The sequence below is a fragment of the Raphanus sativus genome, chromosome 9 (genome assembly GCF_000801105.2).
Source record: "Raphanus sativus cultivar WK10039 chromosome 9, ASM80110v3, whole genome shotgun sequence".
Classification (NCBI taxonomy): domain Eukaryota; kingdom Viridiplantae; phylum Streptophyta; class Magnoliopsida; order Brassicales; family Brassicaceae; genus Raphanus; species Raphanus sativus.
In genome coordinates, this window is record NC_079519.1 from 5684612 (window position 1) to 5700715 (window position 16104).

Here is a 16104-nt window from a genome sequence, read left to right on the forward strand (position 1 = left end):
GTCAGGATGGGAAACAAGACTGTAGCCAGAGTTAAAGGTGTGGGTTCCATAAAAGTTGTCAACGAAGATGGTGCTGTGATTGTACTCTCAAACGTGAGATACATACCAGATATGGATCGGAACCTACTATCTCTAGGAACCTTTGAGAGAGACGGTTTCAGTTTTGAATCAAAGGATGGAGTCCTAAGCATCAAAGATGGCGACGTGAGGGTGTTGACTGGAAGAAGATATGATACACTCTACCTTCTCAGGTGGAGACTATCACCTCAAGAGTCGCTTGTTGCCCAAGTCAAGAGTGATGACACTGTTCTCTGGCACCGGAGACTCTGTCATATGAGCCAGAAGAACATGAACTTACTGGCAAAGAAGGGGCTTCTTGACAAGAAGAAGATATCAGTTCTGGAGACTTGTGATGACTGCATCTATGGGAAAGCCAAGAGAGTTGGGTTCAACTTAGCGCAACATGACACCAAGGAGAAGCTGGAGTACATCCACTCAGACCTATGGGGAGCGTCTTCAGTTCCAATGTCACTTGGGAAGTGTCAATACTTCATCACTTTCATCGATGACTTCACAAGAAAGGTATGGGTTTATTTTCTACATACGAAGGATGAGGCTTTTGAGAAGTTTGTTGAATGGTCTAGCTTGGTTGAGAATCTGAGTAACAAACGCATTAAGACTCTAAGAACGGATAATGGCCTTGAGTTTTGCAACAAACAGTTTGATGGGTTTTGTGAGTCCAAAGGAATACAGAGGCACAGGACCTGTGCTTACACGCCACAGCAAAACGGCGTTGCTGAGCGCATGAACCGCACTATCATGGAGAAGGTCCGGTGCATGCTCAGTGATTCAGGACTTCCTAAGAAGTTTTGGGCAGAAGCTACGCACACAGCGGTGATCCTCATCAACAAGACGCCGTCATCTGCACTCAACTTTGACATCCCTGACAAGAAATGGTATGGGAAATCACCGGTATTCAGTTATCTCAGGAGGTTTGGATGCGTCACATTCATACACACTGATGATGGGAAGCTGAGTCCAAGAGCCAAGAAAGGAGTGCTACTGGGTTATCCTGCAGGAATCAAAGGATATAAGGTGTGGTTGTTGGATGAGAAGAAGTGTGCAGTGAGCAGAAACGTGATCTTTCAAGAAAATGCAGTCTACAGAGATGTTGAACAGAAGCAAGGGAAGATCACAGTGTCAGAAGAAGATCAAGATGGAAGCTATCTTGATCTAGATTTGGAAGCTGAGATAGACATCTCCTCGGGTGGAGATCACAGAGACGTAGGGAGTACCAGTAACCTCCCATCTTCACCAGCACATTCTCAATATGAAGCAGAAACATCTGGAGATGTGGAGATGGGAAGTTTGGAGACGCCTCCTAGCTATCATCTCGTAAGAGACAGAGGCAGAAGAGAAGTGAGACCACCCAGACGATTTGATGATGAAGAGTACTATGCTGAAGCTCATTACACCACTGAAGATGGGGAGCCAGTCGAGCCGTCTGACTACAGAGAAGCCAGAATGGACCAGAATTGGAGTGAGTGGAGTAAGGCAATGGACGAAGAAATGAACTCTCAGGATAAGAATCACACCTGGACGGTCATCACTAGACCTGAAGGGCAGAGAATCATCGGCAGTCGTTGGATATACAAGTACAAGTTGGGCACACCAGGAATTGAAGAACCGCGTTTCAAAGCTCGTTTGGTGGCCAAAGGGTACGCTCAGAGAGAAGGCATCGATTATCATGAAATCTTTGCACCAGTTGTGAAGCATGTGTCCATAAGGATACTGCTAAACATAGTTGTTCAAGAAGATCTTGAGCTTGAACAACTCGATGTCAAAACCGCTTTTCTGCACGGTGAACTCAAGGAGAAGATCTACATGACTCCTCCTGAAGGTTATGAGTCACGGTTCAAGAAGAATGAAGTCTGTCTCCTCAACAAGTCATTGTATGGCCTGAAACAAGCGCCAAGACAATGGAATGAGAAGTTCGACAACTACATGACAGAGATCGGTTTTGTGAGAGGCAGTTATGATAACTGTGCTTATATTAAGGTCCTCCCTGATGGTTCAAGGATCTACCTGCTCCTTTATGTGGACGACATGCTTGTGGCTGCTAAGAATATGTTTGATATTATTGAGCTGAAGAAAGAGCTCAGCCTCAGGTTTGAAATGAAGGATTTGGGAGCAGCGAAGAAGATTTTGGGGATGGAGATTACCAGAAACAGAGAAGCTGGTGAGTTGTGGCTTTCTCAAGAGAGTTACTTGAAGAAGATTCTTGAGACCTACAACATGACAGAGGCAAAGCACACTGTGACGCCTCTGGGAGCTCACCTGAACATGCGTGCTGCAACGTCTGATCAGATTGAGCAAGATGAAGAGTACATGAAGTCTGTTCCTTACGCTAACGCAGTAGGAAGCATCATGTACGCAATGGTTGGGACAAGGCCTGATTTGGCCTACCCTGTGGGGATTGTCAGTCGCTACATGAGCAACCCCATTAAAGAACACTGGCTTGGAGTCAAGTGGATATTGAGGTATATCAAGGGCTCTCTTGCAACGAAGCTGTGTTACAAGAAGAGTGATGACTTCAAGGTAGTTGAGTACTGCGACGCTGACTATGCGGCTGATCCAGACATAAGAAGATCGATCACCGGTTTGGTGTTCACACTTGGAGGAAACACTATCAGTTGGAAGTCAGGATTACAAAGAGTGGTGGCTCTTTCAACCACCGAGTCTGAATACATGGCCTTAACCGAAGCAGTGAAAGAGGCAGTCTGGTTAAGGGGCTTAATGATGGAGTTTGGTTATGATCAGAAGACGGTGGAGATCCACTGTGACTCGCAAAGTGCCATTGCTCTCTCCAAGAACAATGTGCACCACGAGAGAACCAAACACATCGATGTGAAGTATCACTACATCCGGGATGTCATCAGTGATGGAGTAGTGGAAGTGGTGAAGATATCAACGTTGAAGAATCCAGCAGATATCTTCACAAAGGTCTTGGCAGTGAGCAAGTTTCAAGCAGCATTGAACTTGCTCCAGATCAAGTCTGAGTAATAAACTCAGGGAAATCCGAGTCGGGGAAACAAGCAAATCTAGATTCAAAGGTATAACTATCTCTCTCTCTCAATTCTCATACGGAAGCAAGATTTCTTCATCTGTGTTAATAGGTGGAGATTTGTGGAGTTATTAACGTGATGAACAAGTTTGAAGTTTGAAAGTGCCAGCAAGGATAACTCTAGCTCAACCATGGTAGAAGTAAATCAAACTATGGTTGGGTGAAAAGTAGCATATGGTTATCAAAAGCAAAACGGCTACAAAGAGGACGCCGTGTCTGCTTTTGTCAGTCAAAAAGGACATTTTGGCTGCTTGTCATATACGCCTCGAGTACAACCTTGGCATGACTATGGAGCGGGTTCTTTACAGCAAGTTACAGTTCAGCAAGGACGTATGAGAAGCCCTAAAGCAAGAGGTCTATATATTGGACGCTTAGGTATTGAGAGAGAGGTTAAGAGAGTGAGAAATCATTTCTGTAAGAGTGTTAAGTGTTGAGAGAATAGCTGTGTAAGGATAAACTTATTACATTGTATTCTCTTAGGCAAGTCGAACAGAGTATACATCAAGTGCTAGTGAAGGTCATTGGTGTGGGGATACTTGTTGGCTTGTGTTTGTAAACACTACACTGAATCTAGTGGATTCCGAGTACCGACTCGGCCAGACGTAGTGACCCTAGTTAACGGGCGCGAACTGGATAAAGTTGTCTTGTGTGCTCCTTATTTTTCTCTCTGTTCTTGCTCTGTTTCTCTGTTCTTGCTCTGTTTCTCTGCATCACTCTGTTTTCTTCTTGGTACTCTGTTTTTCGTGGTTGTTTTGTGAAACACTTCTCAAACGAGTCACTTGTTCTTGTTGGTTGCGTTTCTAGAGTCAAGAGAGTCGACACCTTAGGCTTGACGAAACCTAACAGAAACATTAGTTTGTTCATGGTAACGACATCCCACATTCATGATTTCAGGAAAAGGAACAACTTCAAAACACAACAAACCAAAACACCAGACAAACATTTAAGCAAACACGCCTTTTATAAAAAAAAAAAAAAAAAAAAAAAAACACGCCTTTTATTCCACAGACCAAATATCCATTCTTCATTTTCATCGAGACAACAACTTAGCCAGAGATATCAATAGACTTGATTTCAGGCTTCTTCTCAGGAGCTTTCGGCACCGTAACCGTGAGCACACCGTTCTCCATCGTCGCCTTCACTTCTTCCATCTTGGCATTCTCAGGCAACTTAAACCTCCTCGTAAACTTCCCGCTTGCCCTCTCCACACGGTGCCACTTGTCGTCCTTCTCTTCGTTCTCCTTTCTCCTCTCTCCACTTATCTGAAGTATGTTCTTGTCTTCAACCTCCACCTTCACTTCTTCTTTCTTCAGCCCCGGCAGATCCGCTTTGAATACGTGCGCCTCCGGCGTCTCCTTCCAGTCCACTATTGCGTTTGTAAACGCTGCAATGTCACGAGCGGTTGAACCGGATGCGTTTGCTAACGCGGAAGGAGTGAAGAATCCTTCGAATGGATCCCATGCATCTAGCGAGAAGGGATCAAAAACGTTTGACCTGCGTCCGAAAAGGCTTGGGACTAGAGACATTGTTGTGTGTTTCAAGTGACTTGACTTTGGTTTGATTCTTTAGTTTTCTTTTTGTTTCTTTGATCTGATGTTTTGAGATCGGACGAGTGGTCCATATATATAAGGTACTGGAGGATAAAGAGAGGACGTTCTTCGAGTTTCTTGAATTAGAAAGTGTGCACTTTTTCTAAAACCTTCGGTTATTGTCTCGAATCTAAAAAGTGACAGATTTCTCGAGGCATTTCAAGAAGTTTCGGTTGTTGAAAGGAGAGGACATGCATTCCTTGGTTGACATATAAACTACGTGCCGTTTTTCAGTTCTATGGACTCAGGGAAGATGAGCTTCTTTGATTAAGGCCCATCTTGCTTAGGACACATTAAGAAAAGCATTTATATGATAAGCCTAAAAATTTACTCTTGTATATTATTGTGCCCAAGACCCTTAAAACTATATTCAAGACCGGCCTAAAAGCTTGCTCTTGTGAAGATGAGTTTCTTTAATTAAGATCCATGTTTTCTAATACTACTAGGGTCAGCTCGCCCTGCGGGCGGGATATACATTACGTATGAGGTAATGTATGTAACTATATAATTGTATATTTTTTTTACATGTGTTTTATATGAGTTTTGAAAGAAAAGCGTTTTATTACGTTTACGGTTTTTATTTTTCTGTTTATTTCTTAATTTTTACAGTTTTAGTTTAAATAGTTTGCATTTATTTTGTAAGTGAATATTATTATGTTTAATGTTTTTCTGTTCAATATATTTAATTTTATATTTAAAGTAGGGTTATATTTTATGGAACCAAATATATTCAAGTAAGTTGACCAAAAAAACTCAAGTAACAATAAAGATAATGAAGATAGATTATAAATTATTTTTAATGTCGTTGAATTCCGCTTATTTTTAGTTTGGGATGATGGATTTTTTTAGACTTTTAATAGTAATAATAAATTTAGTTTTTAACGCAAATATGATGTTACGATAATATTAAAAATTACGATTAATATATGTATTTTGTATTTTATTACATGAATTTTGAAAAAAATTGATACATGTTAACATATTGACGTCAATAGATTAATTGAATTGAAAATGAATCAATTATAAAAATTATTTATGAAGTATTTAACGTTTAAAAAAAATTGGTGCAAAATATAAAATAGATTAAAAATATATTAAACCTAAATTGTTGTGTCGTGCTCATGTTATCTAAGTTTACATACAAATAACAATACTGTCATTTTTCAGAATTTGTTGGTGATCAAATTTATAATTAACAATGTATAACAAACTTGTATTCTGATTAAAAATCTATATTATAGTTGTCTTTGGCTGTCACATGCTAATACATGATATGTAACTGAAGTTTTTTCACGCATAATCTACGAAATTGGCTTGCATGATTATTACATCATCCATCTATTAGGAATTCTTATTGTTTTTATGTATATAATAAAATTAACTATTTACTATAGTGAGCACTAATTCATGCTAAGACGTTTTGATACGAAGGTCACTTTGTTCGTCTTGTTTCAATATAATTGTTCCTTCATTCTACTGCCAGTTGCCACTGCCAACTATTCTCCCTTGTAATAACCACAACTTAAAGGAAAGATTATAAACACACAGCAGCATGACATACAAAAAATTTATCATTCTCAGTGACTAAGCATACCCAATAAAAAATATTGTGTCTATGTTTACATATAGCTATTGATTCTAAAAGAAACACATATCAGAATCACTGAATACAAAAACATATCAGAATCACTGAATACAAAAATTGATTTTGTATTCTCCTTAAAAAGACTTATCTGTGATCGACAATTTCAGTAGTGACAGTTGAAGATGCTTTCATAATGTTCCTTCCCTTTACTCCAACAGCATCACAAACCATGTATGACATACACATGATAAAACAAAGTGCAGTTTCAAGTTGGATAACACTCACGCTAAACGTTGTCACACTCCTGTGTGAAAAAAAGTGAACAAACAATCATTCACACACATAACTAAACTTCTACTTATTAACGTATATATAGTGCTTCTTATGTAACACACCTGTCAATATTCAAGTTAACCATGATGTTTCTCTTTCTTTATGTCGTTTTCAGTATGCATATGGTAGTACAATATATATATATATCATATGGATCAATTGAACCTTTGAAATAGATAATGTCTGAAATATATACACAGAAACGTTGACAAATGTGTTAGCGGACAGATGATGGTTTTCATCATAGTAGCTAATGGAAAACAATAAGAAAAGAGGGAGTAGAGTTGTTCAAAATATATTCTTCAAGAACACACTGACTGCTTCCCCTGTAATGAAAGTGATACTGTCAGTACTCGAAAACAGAGCCGATTCTGGGATAACATACCAACAAAACCGATTTAATATGTTAACCTTTGTGTCTCTGAGGCCCTTGAAGATCTCCATCCGCGCCGTCTGAATCAGACTTATGATCTCAAGCGGGTTTAATTTGTCCATTCGTGCCGTCTGAATCAGAGATGAATTCAAGCGGTTATAATCAGAAAAATAAAAAACTATAGAACAATCAATGAACGGTTTTAATTAGTGTTATTCAAAATATGTCAAACAAAGATATAAACAGAAAACTGGAAAATAATGATTCAACACGACAGAAAAGCTAAAAATGTAATGAAAAAAGTATAGCTTATGATGTATGAACTCAAGCGGAGGAGCGTGATAAAACTGTGAATACAGAAGCACCATTTCCACTACTATGAGCTAATAAACACGATACAGTTCGAGAGCGCGATTAGCAGAATCGAGATACGAACCAATTTATACATGAGATCGCCGACTGAACAACTTAACCGAAGAGATCGTAGTGGGCGTTCGATTTAGTGGGATTAAAGACAATGAGATTAAAGTCGAAGAAATCACAACGCCTCCGTTACGGAACTGGAACGTCCGATCGATGTGAAACAGGAGAACACAAATGTACTCTTCATCGCAGATTAGGGTTTCTACAGGGTGAAGTGGTCTTTGGGCCGCCAGACATAACGCGATGTCGAGCCCAAATCAAAGTCCCGATGGTAGAGAAACAAAGATACGATGTGTTTCATTAAAGGAGGACACGTGTCGAACGCTCAACGACTTAATTTCTGACGTGTCATCCTATGTGTCAACAGGAGAGAATCAGCCATCTTTTATAGTAATAGATGCCTACAAGAAGAATGTGTAGAACAATATTAATCCTCAAAAAATCCTTATACCATTCCTCTACAAAACATTCGTATTGTACTTATCATATATAAGTTATACTTACCAATTTCACCACTATTATACTTTATACGAAATAATCTGTTAATTAATGTATTTTGACATTTTGTCTACACAAATACCAGAACTGAGCCACGTTGTGCTTTACACAAACAAACACCAATTACTACCAGTTTCCAAAAAAAAAAACACCAATTACCAAACAAGTATACTGAAAAGGAAAATTGACTCTGCTCGATTGATTTATAACATACTGTTCAGCTAGAAGCAAGAAGATCGTGTTGCATATGTGTGTCTTGAATTTCTGTTGTACCAGTAAAATGCCCAGCACTCGTGGAACTAGCAGGTGGTCATAACGGGGCCCACAAAAGCCTCGAGACAAGACTAGGAAGTGTGTTTGTGTAGAAAAAAGCCTTAATTTTGGACTATTGCTTGGGCACCATTCGCACAACCCATGTTTTTCTTTTGGTTAAATTTCGTTTGAGTTGTCAAGTTCTGGTAACTTTTGCTATAGAACCACGAGTCGTGGTCCACGACTAGATATAAAACAAAACGACAAGTTGTGTGCTACTGCTATGCTACTCGATATTTACGTACCTAACCACTGTTGTTTATGAATACTAGCTACTTAGCTAGTATTATATTTTAGTAAACAATCCAAATCATCCAACCCTATGAAAACGACGTTAGATATTTTTAGGACCATGAAGGTTTACGTCCATTCATTGCTATTCAATCATAAGACAAAATCTCATCAAAGTTTTAAAATAAAAATGGTTTTAAGATGGGGTTTGGACAATAGTTATCACTTTTTTGGCCAAAGTATCTGTATCTGCTTTTAGGAAATTTTAAATAACTCATCGGATGAAATTATCTTCAAACAAATACAGTCCCCTTAATCAAAACTTAGAGCATCTCCATTGCTGAACCTCTTAAGAGTGATTCTTAAGAGATTTTTGCATTTTGTTTTAATTATTTTAATTAATTTTGAAAAGTTAAGGATTTTCAATTTTTTGGGTGTCCATTGGTGAACTCCCAAACCATACACAAACTCAGCTACTGAGCAAGACCCTAAACAATCTTGATGATGCATGCAGCAATAATACAAGTCTAAACACTGATAAAGAACATTTTTTTTTGTTCGATATACAGCAAGCTCAACTACTAAGATATAGACGAGAGCTTTCTTCACTTACAGGGTCGAAGAGGAATTTTTGACAGAGAGAGCCAACGACCGTAAGCCATCACCAACCGCAAGAAACCCGGAAACCATGGAGTTCCACGAGACAATGCATCTCTCAGGCATTTCGTCGAACACTTTCTCTGCATCCCAATAGCATTTTTTTTTGTCAACTGCGCGTGAATCGTCTTCCCTTCTAGCAACGATTAAGCTCCAGCAGCTAATTTAAACAGAGTCACACGAGAACAAAGAGCTGATAAGATCATCTTCGAGATCAGAATCGTAGGAGAAGATGGAGTGATCGAGATGGGAGGAGGAAGAAAAATAATTGATTTCACAGACGAAGGAGAGAGAAAGCGCTTCATTTCAACATGCCACGTCCTCTAGAACTCACCTCTAAAAGTTGTTAATAAAGAGGTATCTCTAAGGGCATCATTATTGGTGGGCAGAGCCCTTAACTTTTTTTTTTTTTAGATAAGGGCTGCCCTTATGTGCCCTTAAGTGTTTGATGACCAAAAAAAAAAAAAAGTTAAGGGCTCTGCCCACTAATAATGATGGCCTAACCATCCCAATTAATTATATTATTTTTTTAATCAAAACTTGGTAAGAGGTTGAGTTATAAACCCTTTAAAAACCAACGATGGAGATGATCTTAGGCCATATAACTCATCTTCTACAGAAATATTAACAAAGGAAAGAAAGCCATCAAACTAGCCAGCCACTTCAAGTAGAATTAAACAAATGTACAAAAGTGTTGTGTTCCACTTTCTAGTGTCATTTTTTTTATCGGCACACCAGGTCCACCACAAGTGACTTTTTAGGTTGATTTCTAAGCATTCCCAGCTGCCAACGAATATTTTATGGGCAATTTTCAAAAATACCACTTTCAAAATATAGTGGGATCATATTACCGCTATTTTGATCAAAATATAGTGGGTGGGATCTTATCACTCCTTTCACGTAAACTATAATATGATAGTTATGTTACATGTAGACGAATAGTGGGGTGGTTAATGTCGTCATTTATTTTCAATCGATAAGCTTTATATCCTTGACACAACAATGACTTGTACGTAAGTTTTTGTTGCAAAACCTTATGTTGAACCTTCCAGCAGAACAAAAGTTGGAATATATAGTATATTCATGAGAATCTATTACTGAATGTCATGAAGAGAAACCGAAACACATCTGTTTGAAGGAAAAGAAGGACGTTTTTGTTTTGCTAGAGGACAAATAGAACAATGAACGGGTCCTTTATTCCTTTGTTTCAAACCAAGTACATCAATAACAAACTCTGTTTTAGACATTGATGGATGACCAAGTCTGTCATGCCACAAATTTGTATCAACAACGACATTAGAACAAGAAGCAAATGACTGATGAGAAGCACTTGATCTTGTAAGCTCTGCAGTGTCGAGTACATAGAGGTTGGAGATCTGTTCACCCTTCCCAATCATCACTCCCTTGGTAAGATCCTGTATCAGACAAGAAGCAGGATCAAATGAAACTCGGTAACCCAAATCCTTCGTGAGTTGGCTTACACTGAGCAGATTTAACCGAAAATTTGGTATATAAAGGACGTTGGATAAGACTAGAGTATCACTCAGTCTTATACAGCCTATTCCTTCAATCTTAACTCCAAAACCTGTTGGTAAGGTTACTGAAGTATTCATTGCATCAGACAGATCAACAAATAACTGTCTATCATGAGCAACATGATGTGTAGCTCCACTGTCTATTATCCAAGATTCTGAGCATAGAGCATTATTCGTTCCTCGCAACATGCCAACAAAGCACAGAGTAGAAGAAGAAAATGCCATACCAGGAAGTGCAGTAATAGAACCACCAGAGGAAGAAGCAATGCAGTTGTTCACTTGAGCCGTTTGAGAGCTGAGTTGAGAACTAAAATAGGCAATAACTCCTTCAATCTGATCTTTAGTGAGATTCTTAACCACATCAGAAGCAGAATCCGAGAGAGCCAGCTGAGCTACCAAAGGTTTAGCAGAAGTAACAGGTTTGTTTGAGGATTGCTTCTCAGTACTTGGCTTCGTTTTATGCTTGAAACTAGCTGGATATCCATGTATTTTATAACATGTGTCAACTGTATGACCATTATAACCACAGTGTGCACAAACATGACGAGTTTGTTTCGGCTGAAAACCAGACTGAGCAGCATTGATTTGAGGAGAGACCGGAGCAGGAGCACTGACGTGAAAAGCAGAGGCATTATGAACAGGCATAATGTTGCGTTGATTGTGATCCTGATCAAGTAAGTTGTAGATCTCAGAAAGCTCAGGAAGAGTCTTCTTCATGATGATTTGACTACGGATTACAGCATAAGACTCGTTTAGTCCGGCTAAGAACTTGATCACTTTGGAATGATTGGCTTTAGTTTCCATGGCTTTGCAGCAATCACAATGATGACAAGTTGTGATGCAGCTAGCACCATCCAGTTCATCCCAAAGAGTCTTAAGGCTAGTGTAATACGTTGCCAAATCCAGAGGTCCTTGCTGCAGAGACCAAATCTGTTGAGAGAGTTGATATGATCTCGGAAGGTTGGTGATGTGAAAGCGAGTGAGAAGATCAGTCCAGATTTCAGCAGCATCGTTGAATCTTAAGATACTTTTGTAGATCTGCTTAGAAACAGTATTCAATATCCAAGACTTAACCATCGAGTTGCATCTAGACCATATCCGAAAGTTACGATGAGATTCATCAGGCCTCACAATCGAACCATCAATAAAAGCAAGTTTGTTCTTAGCATCCAAAGCAATCTTCATAGCAATACTCCAGTTATCATAGTTCGAACCATCTAAAGATTCAGAGATGATAGAGAGACCTGGATTATCACCGTTTGTGAGATAGTAAGGAGAATGAATGCTCTCGGGAGAGATTTCATCAGATCGGAAGGAAACAGGGGACGCCGGAGGTGATTGTTCCGGAATAGGAACACGGCGAGCTGAAGTAGAGGTTTGTTTGCCGATACGGCGAGTAGATCGACGAGAAATCACCATCGCAACGTCGAGTCTTCAGCGGAATGACTGAAGAGAATGACGACGAGATCGCGAGATGAGATATGCGAAGATCGAAGAAGATAAGAAGGATCGGTTGAGGTTTAATCCTCAACGCTCTGATACCATGATAGAGAAGATGGAGCTTGAGCTCGAGAGAGAGAGAAAGAGACGAGAGAGACGATGATCTAACAAACTCGTAACAAACTCATTCTTTGATTCAAGTGAAAAGAAAGTCAATACAACGGTATATATAGTGTGTGTATTGTTCCTGGTTTACTTAACATATTAAACCAGTACTAAACCACATTGAACCACATCTAACCAATATAACCGAAATACAATTTTACACTCTATTAACATCACGTGCTCCTCTTCATAGATAGAGTCGGAAGTTTGGTATATGCGTTGAGAAAAATCGCAAAACCCAATAATGCTGACTTTCGTTCGTTCATACATCCACTACCTAAATATTTATTTAAAAAAACAAAATAGCAATGTACCGATCAACTTTATCATAGTGTATTAGGATAGGAGTGACGATGCAGACGAAAACGATATGATAATCATTATCAATAACCAAAATAACATAGGGATTTAGTCAAAAAATAGGGGAGAGGAAAAACTGAAAAAGTATTTTCTTGACACATTAAAAGCGGTAATAGGGTAACGTACCAACTTACGTTTTCTGCAAGTTTTTTTCTTCTGGTAAAAAACTTTAGTGGAAAATTTCTTCGTACGTAGTCTTCAGCCATCAGAAAAATCTTACTGACAAATTCAATTCAGTTCGTTCATTTTTTGTTTGTTAGCTAGCTCCAATACAAACACATGCATATATTAAATTAATATATACACAGTTCATGTTTTCATAGTTTCACAAAAAAAAAAAACCCATCTCTGTTCTCTAAGGGAAACCTCTGTGTTAAGCTCCAAATACAGTTTTAAAGCAAAACAGCAAAATCTGGAGATCAAAAAACCAAAAAAAAATCTGGAGATCAATAAATCAGCTAATCCACAACTCTCGCCTTACATGGATGTCTTGTCTTAAAGGTACGTGTTGTTATATTACTGCTTAACCTTATAAGACCGTTACGGAAAAAGTTCATTCGTTGTTGATTTCATAAAGTTGTCAATCTTTGCTAAATCAAAAACTTAATCTAGGTTTTGTGAAGATGGGTGGTGAAAATTTTGGATTTTTGATATGGGTTTCATCAATTACTTTCTTACTCTGCCTCTGCCACGGATACGTACCGGTGGATAATTACCTCATCAACTGTGGATCACCCAACAATGTCACTGTAACTGGTCGCGTGTTCATCTCCGACAACCTTGCCTCAAACCTCCTAGCCACTCCCAGTGGAATCCTCGCCGCGAGCAACCACAACTCTGTTTCAGATATCTACCAGACGGCGAGAATCTTCACCGGGACCTCCAAGTACAGCTTCTCCGTCGCTAGAGGCCGTCACTGGCTTCGTCTCCACTTCAGCCCTTTTCATCACCAAACCTTCCAGATGGAGTCAGCCAAGTTCTCTGTTTCGTCTCAAACACACGTCTTCTTGAGCGACTTCACCGTGAAGCCAAGAGTTGTTACGAAGGAGTATTATCTGAACGTAGCCACGGATCATCTCGAGCTCACGTTTACTCCCTCCGGTAACTCGTTCGCGTTCGTCAACGCACTCGAGGTCGTCTCGGTTCCCGATACATTAATCAGCGGCGATCCTCCCTTCGCGGGCAGTCACGGGACCTTTCAGGGGTTGTCATCGCAAGCTCTCGAGACGGTCCACAGAGTCAACATGGGCGGTCCACGTGTCACGCCTGATAGCGATACTCTTTCACGGACTTGGGAAACAGATTCCGAGTTTCTAGTAGAGAAGAACCTAGTCAAGAACGTGTCCAAGATTCCGAGCGTTGATTACGTTACCGGTTACGCGACGGAGGAGACCGCTCCTAAAAGCGTATACGGTACTTGCAACGAGATGAACTCCGGGGCTAACCCGTCTAGCCGTTTCAACGTGACGTGGGAGTTTGAAGTTGAAACCGGGTTTCAGTACTTTCTCCGGTTCCATTTCTGCGACGTCGTGAGCAAGTCGCTGAACCAGCTGTTCTTCGATCTTTACGTTGACTCGATGATGGTTGTGAGGGATCTTGATCTCAGCACTTATGTAAACAAGTTGGCAGCTGCGTACACGATGGATTACGTGACGGTGTCGCCGAAACAGAGTGAGATAATCCGTGTGAGTATTGGTCCGTCGAGGTTACAAGGTGTTTACCCTAACGCGATTCTGAACGGGTTAGAGATCATGAAGATGAATAACTCCAAAGGTCAGCTTAGTAAAGGGACTTTTTTAACTAGTGGTTCAACGAAGAAGAACAATGTTGGTGTGATCATTGGTGCAACGGTTGGTTCTCTGCTTGCTTTAGTGCTTCTTGGAGGTTTCTTTTTGATATTCAAGAAACGAAGACGGGTTAATCACTCAAAGACTTGGACTCCTTTGTCTACCAAAGGAGCAGCTTCAGGATCAAGCGGAACTACTGTTGCGAGTATAACTTCTAACTCAAGCTACCGTATCCCTCTTGCAGCGGTTAAAGAGGCAACAAACAGCTTCGACGAGAACCGTTCTATTGGAGTCGGCGGGTTTGGTAGAGTGTACAAAGGAGTGCTTCAAGATGGGACGCAAGTAGCTGTTAAAAGAGGAAACCCTAAGTCTCAGCAAGGGTTTGCGGAGTTCAAGACGGAGATAGAAATGTTGTCTCAGTTCCGACACCGTCATTTGGTTTCTCTGATCGGTTACTGCGACGAGAGCAAGGAGATGATTCTTGTTTACGAGTACATGAAGAACGGGACGTTGAAGAGTCATCTCTACGGCTCTGGTTTACCTAGCTTGACTTGGAAGCAACGTCTTGAGATATGTATTGGATCGGCTAGAGGGTTGCATTATCTCCACACCGGTGACTCGAAATCTGTGATCCATAGAGATGTTAAATCCGCAAATATTTTGTTAGATGAGAATCTCATGGCGAAAGTTGCGGACTTCGGACTGTCTAAGACCGGACCAGAGATAGACCAGACACATGTGAGTACCGCGGTTAAAGGAAGTTTCGGTTATCTCGACCCTGAGTACTTTAGAAGACAGCAGCTCACTGAGAAGTCAGATGTTTACTCGTTCGGAGTCGTTATGTTCGAGGTTCTATGTGCGAGACCGGTTATAGACCCGACACTACCTAGAGAGATGGTGAACTTGGCTGAGTGGGCGATGAAGTGGCAGAAGAAAGGACAGCTTGAGCATGTTATTGATCAGTCTTTGCGTGGTAAGATCGTACCTGATTCTCTCAGGAAGTTTGGTGAGACAGGGGAGAAGTGTTTAGCTGATTATGGAGTCGATAGGCCGTCGATGGGAGATGTGTTGTGGAATCTTGAGTATGCTTTGCAGCTTCAAGAAGCTGGCGTTGATTGTGATCAAGAAGATGATAACAGTACCAACATGATCGGTGAGTTACCGCTACGGTTTAATGATTATAATAGCCGTGGAGACACGAGTGTTAATGTTGGTGTAGTAGCTAGAGAGGGGCGGTTTGGAGAAGGAGAAGAGGAGTCGTGTGTTGATGATCTTTCAGGTGTTTCCATGAGTAAAGTCTTCTCACAGCTCGTGAAATCTGAAGGAAGATAAAGAATCTTTTGTTTCTGCTCAAGACTTTTACTTATGTACATGATTAACGATTAGACTCTGATTTAATTAACAGGTTCATTTCGGTTTAATGCACTTAACCGTGGATTAGGCTGACATTGCATCAATACAACAAACGATATAGGACATGACTGGTTTTCCTGTTACCACCCACAAACAGATTTTACGGTTAGTAGTGGTAGTTTGCGTTTTTGAAACAATCACATTTTAAAATCAAAAGCTGGTTCTAATTAGGTTTGCAGTTGCGGACGGTTGCGGGATGCTACTTTCTTTTTAAAAGAAATAAAAATAAAACCAAAAATATTCAATAACTTTTTTAATTGAAATAATAGAAACTGTAAA

At 40.0% G+C, this 16104-nt stretch overlaps 2 protein-coding genes and 1 long non-coding RNA gene across 4 annotated transcripts; 1 reads left to right on the forward strand and 2 right to left on the reverse strand.

The window, feature by feature from the left end:
* Positions 1–4113: 4113 nt before the first annotated feature.
* LOC108824581 (18.1 kDa class I heat shock protein-like) lies at positions 4114–4741 on the reverse strand. Its single transcript, XM_056993670.1, has one exon. The coding sequence runs from the start codon at positions 4648–4650 to the stop codon at positions 4171–4173; it is 480 nt and encodes a 159-aa protein (XP_056849650.1). The 5' UTR covers positions 4651–4741; the 3' UTR covers positions 4114–4170.
* A 1539-nt stretch (positions 4742–6280) lies between these two features.
* On the reverse strand, positions 6281–8167 carry LOC130499495 (uncharacterized). 2 transcript variants are annotated; one of them, XR_008938359.1, is made up of 4 exons: positions 7441–8167; positions 7043–7135; positions 6694–6957; positions 6281–6602 (listed from the first exon to the last, which is right to left on the reverse strand). It is a non-coding gene; the product is annotated as an uncharacterized LOC130499495 (long non-coding RNA). The 2 variants fall into 2 exon arrangements; XR_008938358.1 differs by having other exon boundaries at positions 6281–6957; positions 7441–8156.
* Positions 8168–12816: 4649 nt separating this feature from the next.
* LOC108824369 (probable receptor-like protein kinase At5g59700) lies at positions 12817–15833 on the forward strand. The gene is made up of 2 exons (XM_018597780.2): positions 12817–13126; positions 13238–15833. Exons 1-2 carry the CDS (start codon positions 13111–13113, stop codon positions 15742–15744), a joined length of 2523 nt encoding a protein of 840 aa, XP_018453282.2. The 5' UTR covers positions 12817–13110; the 3' UTR covers positions 15745–15833.
* The last annotated feature ends 271 nt before the right edge of the window (positions 15834–16104 follow it).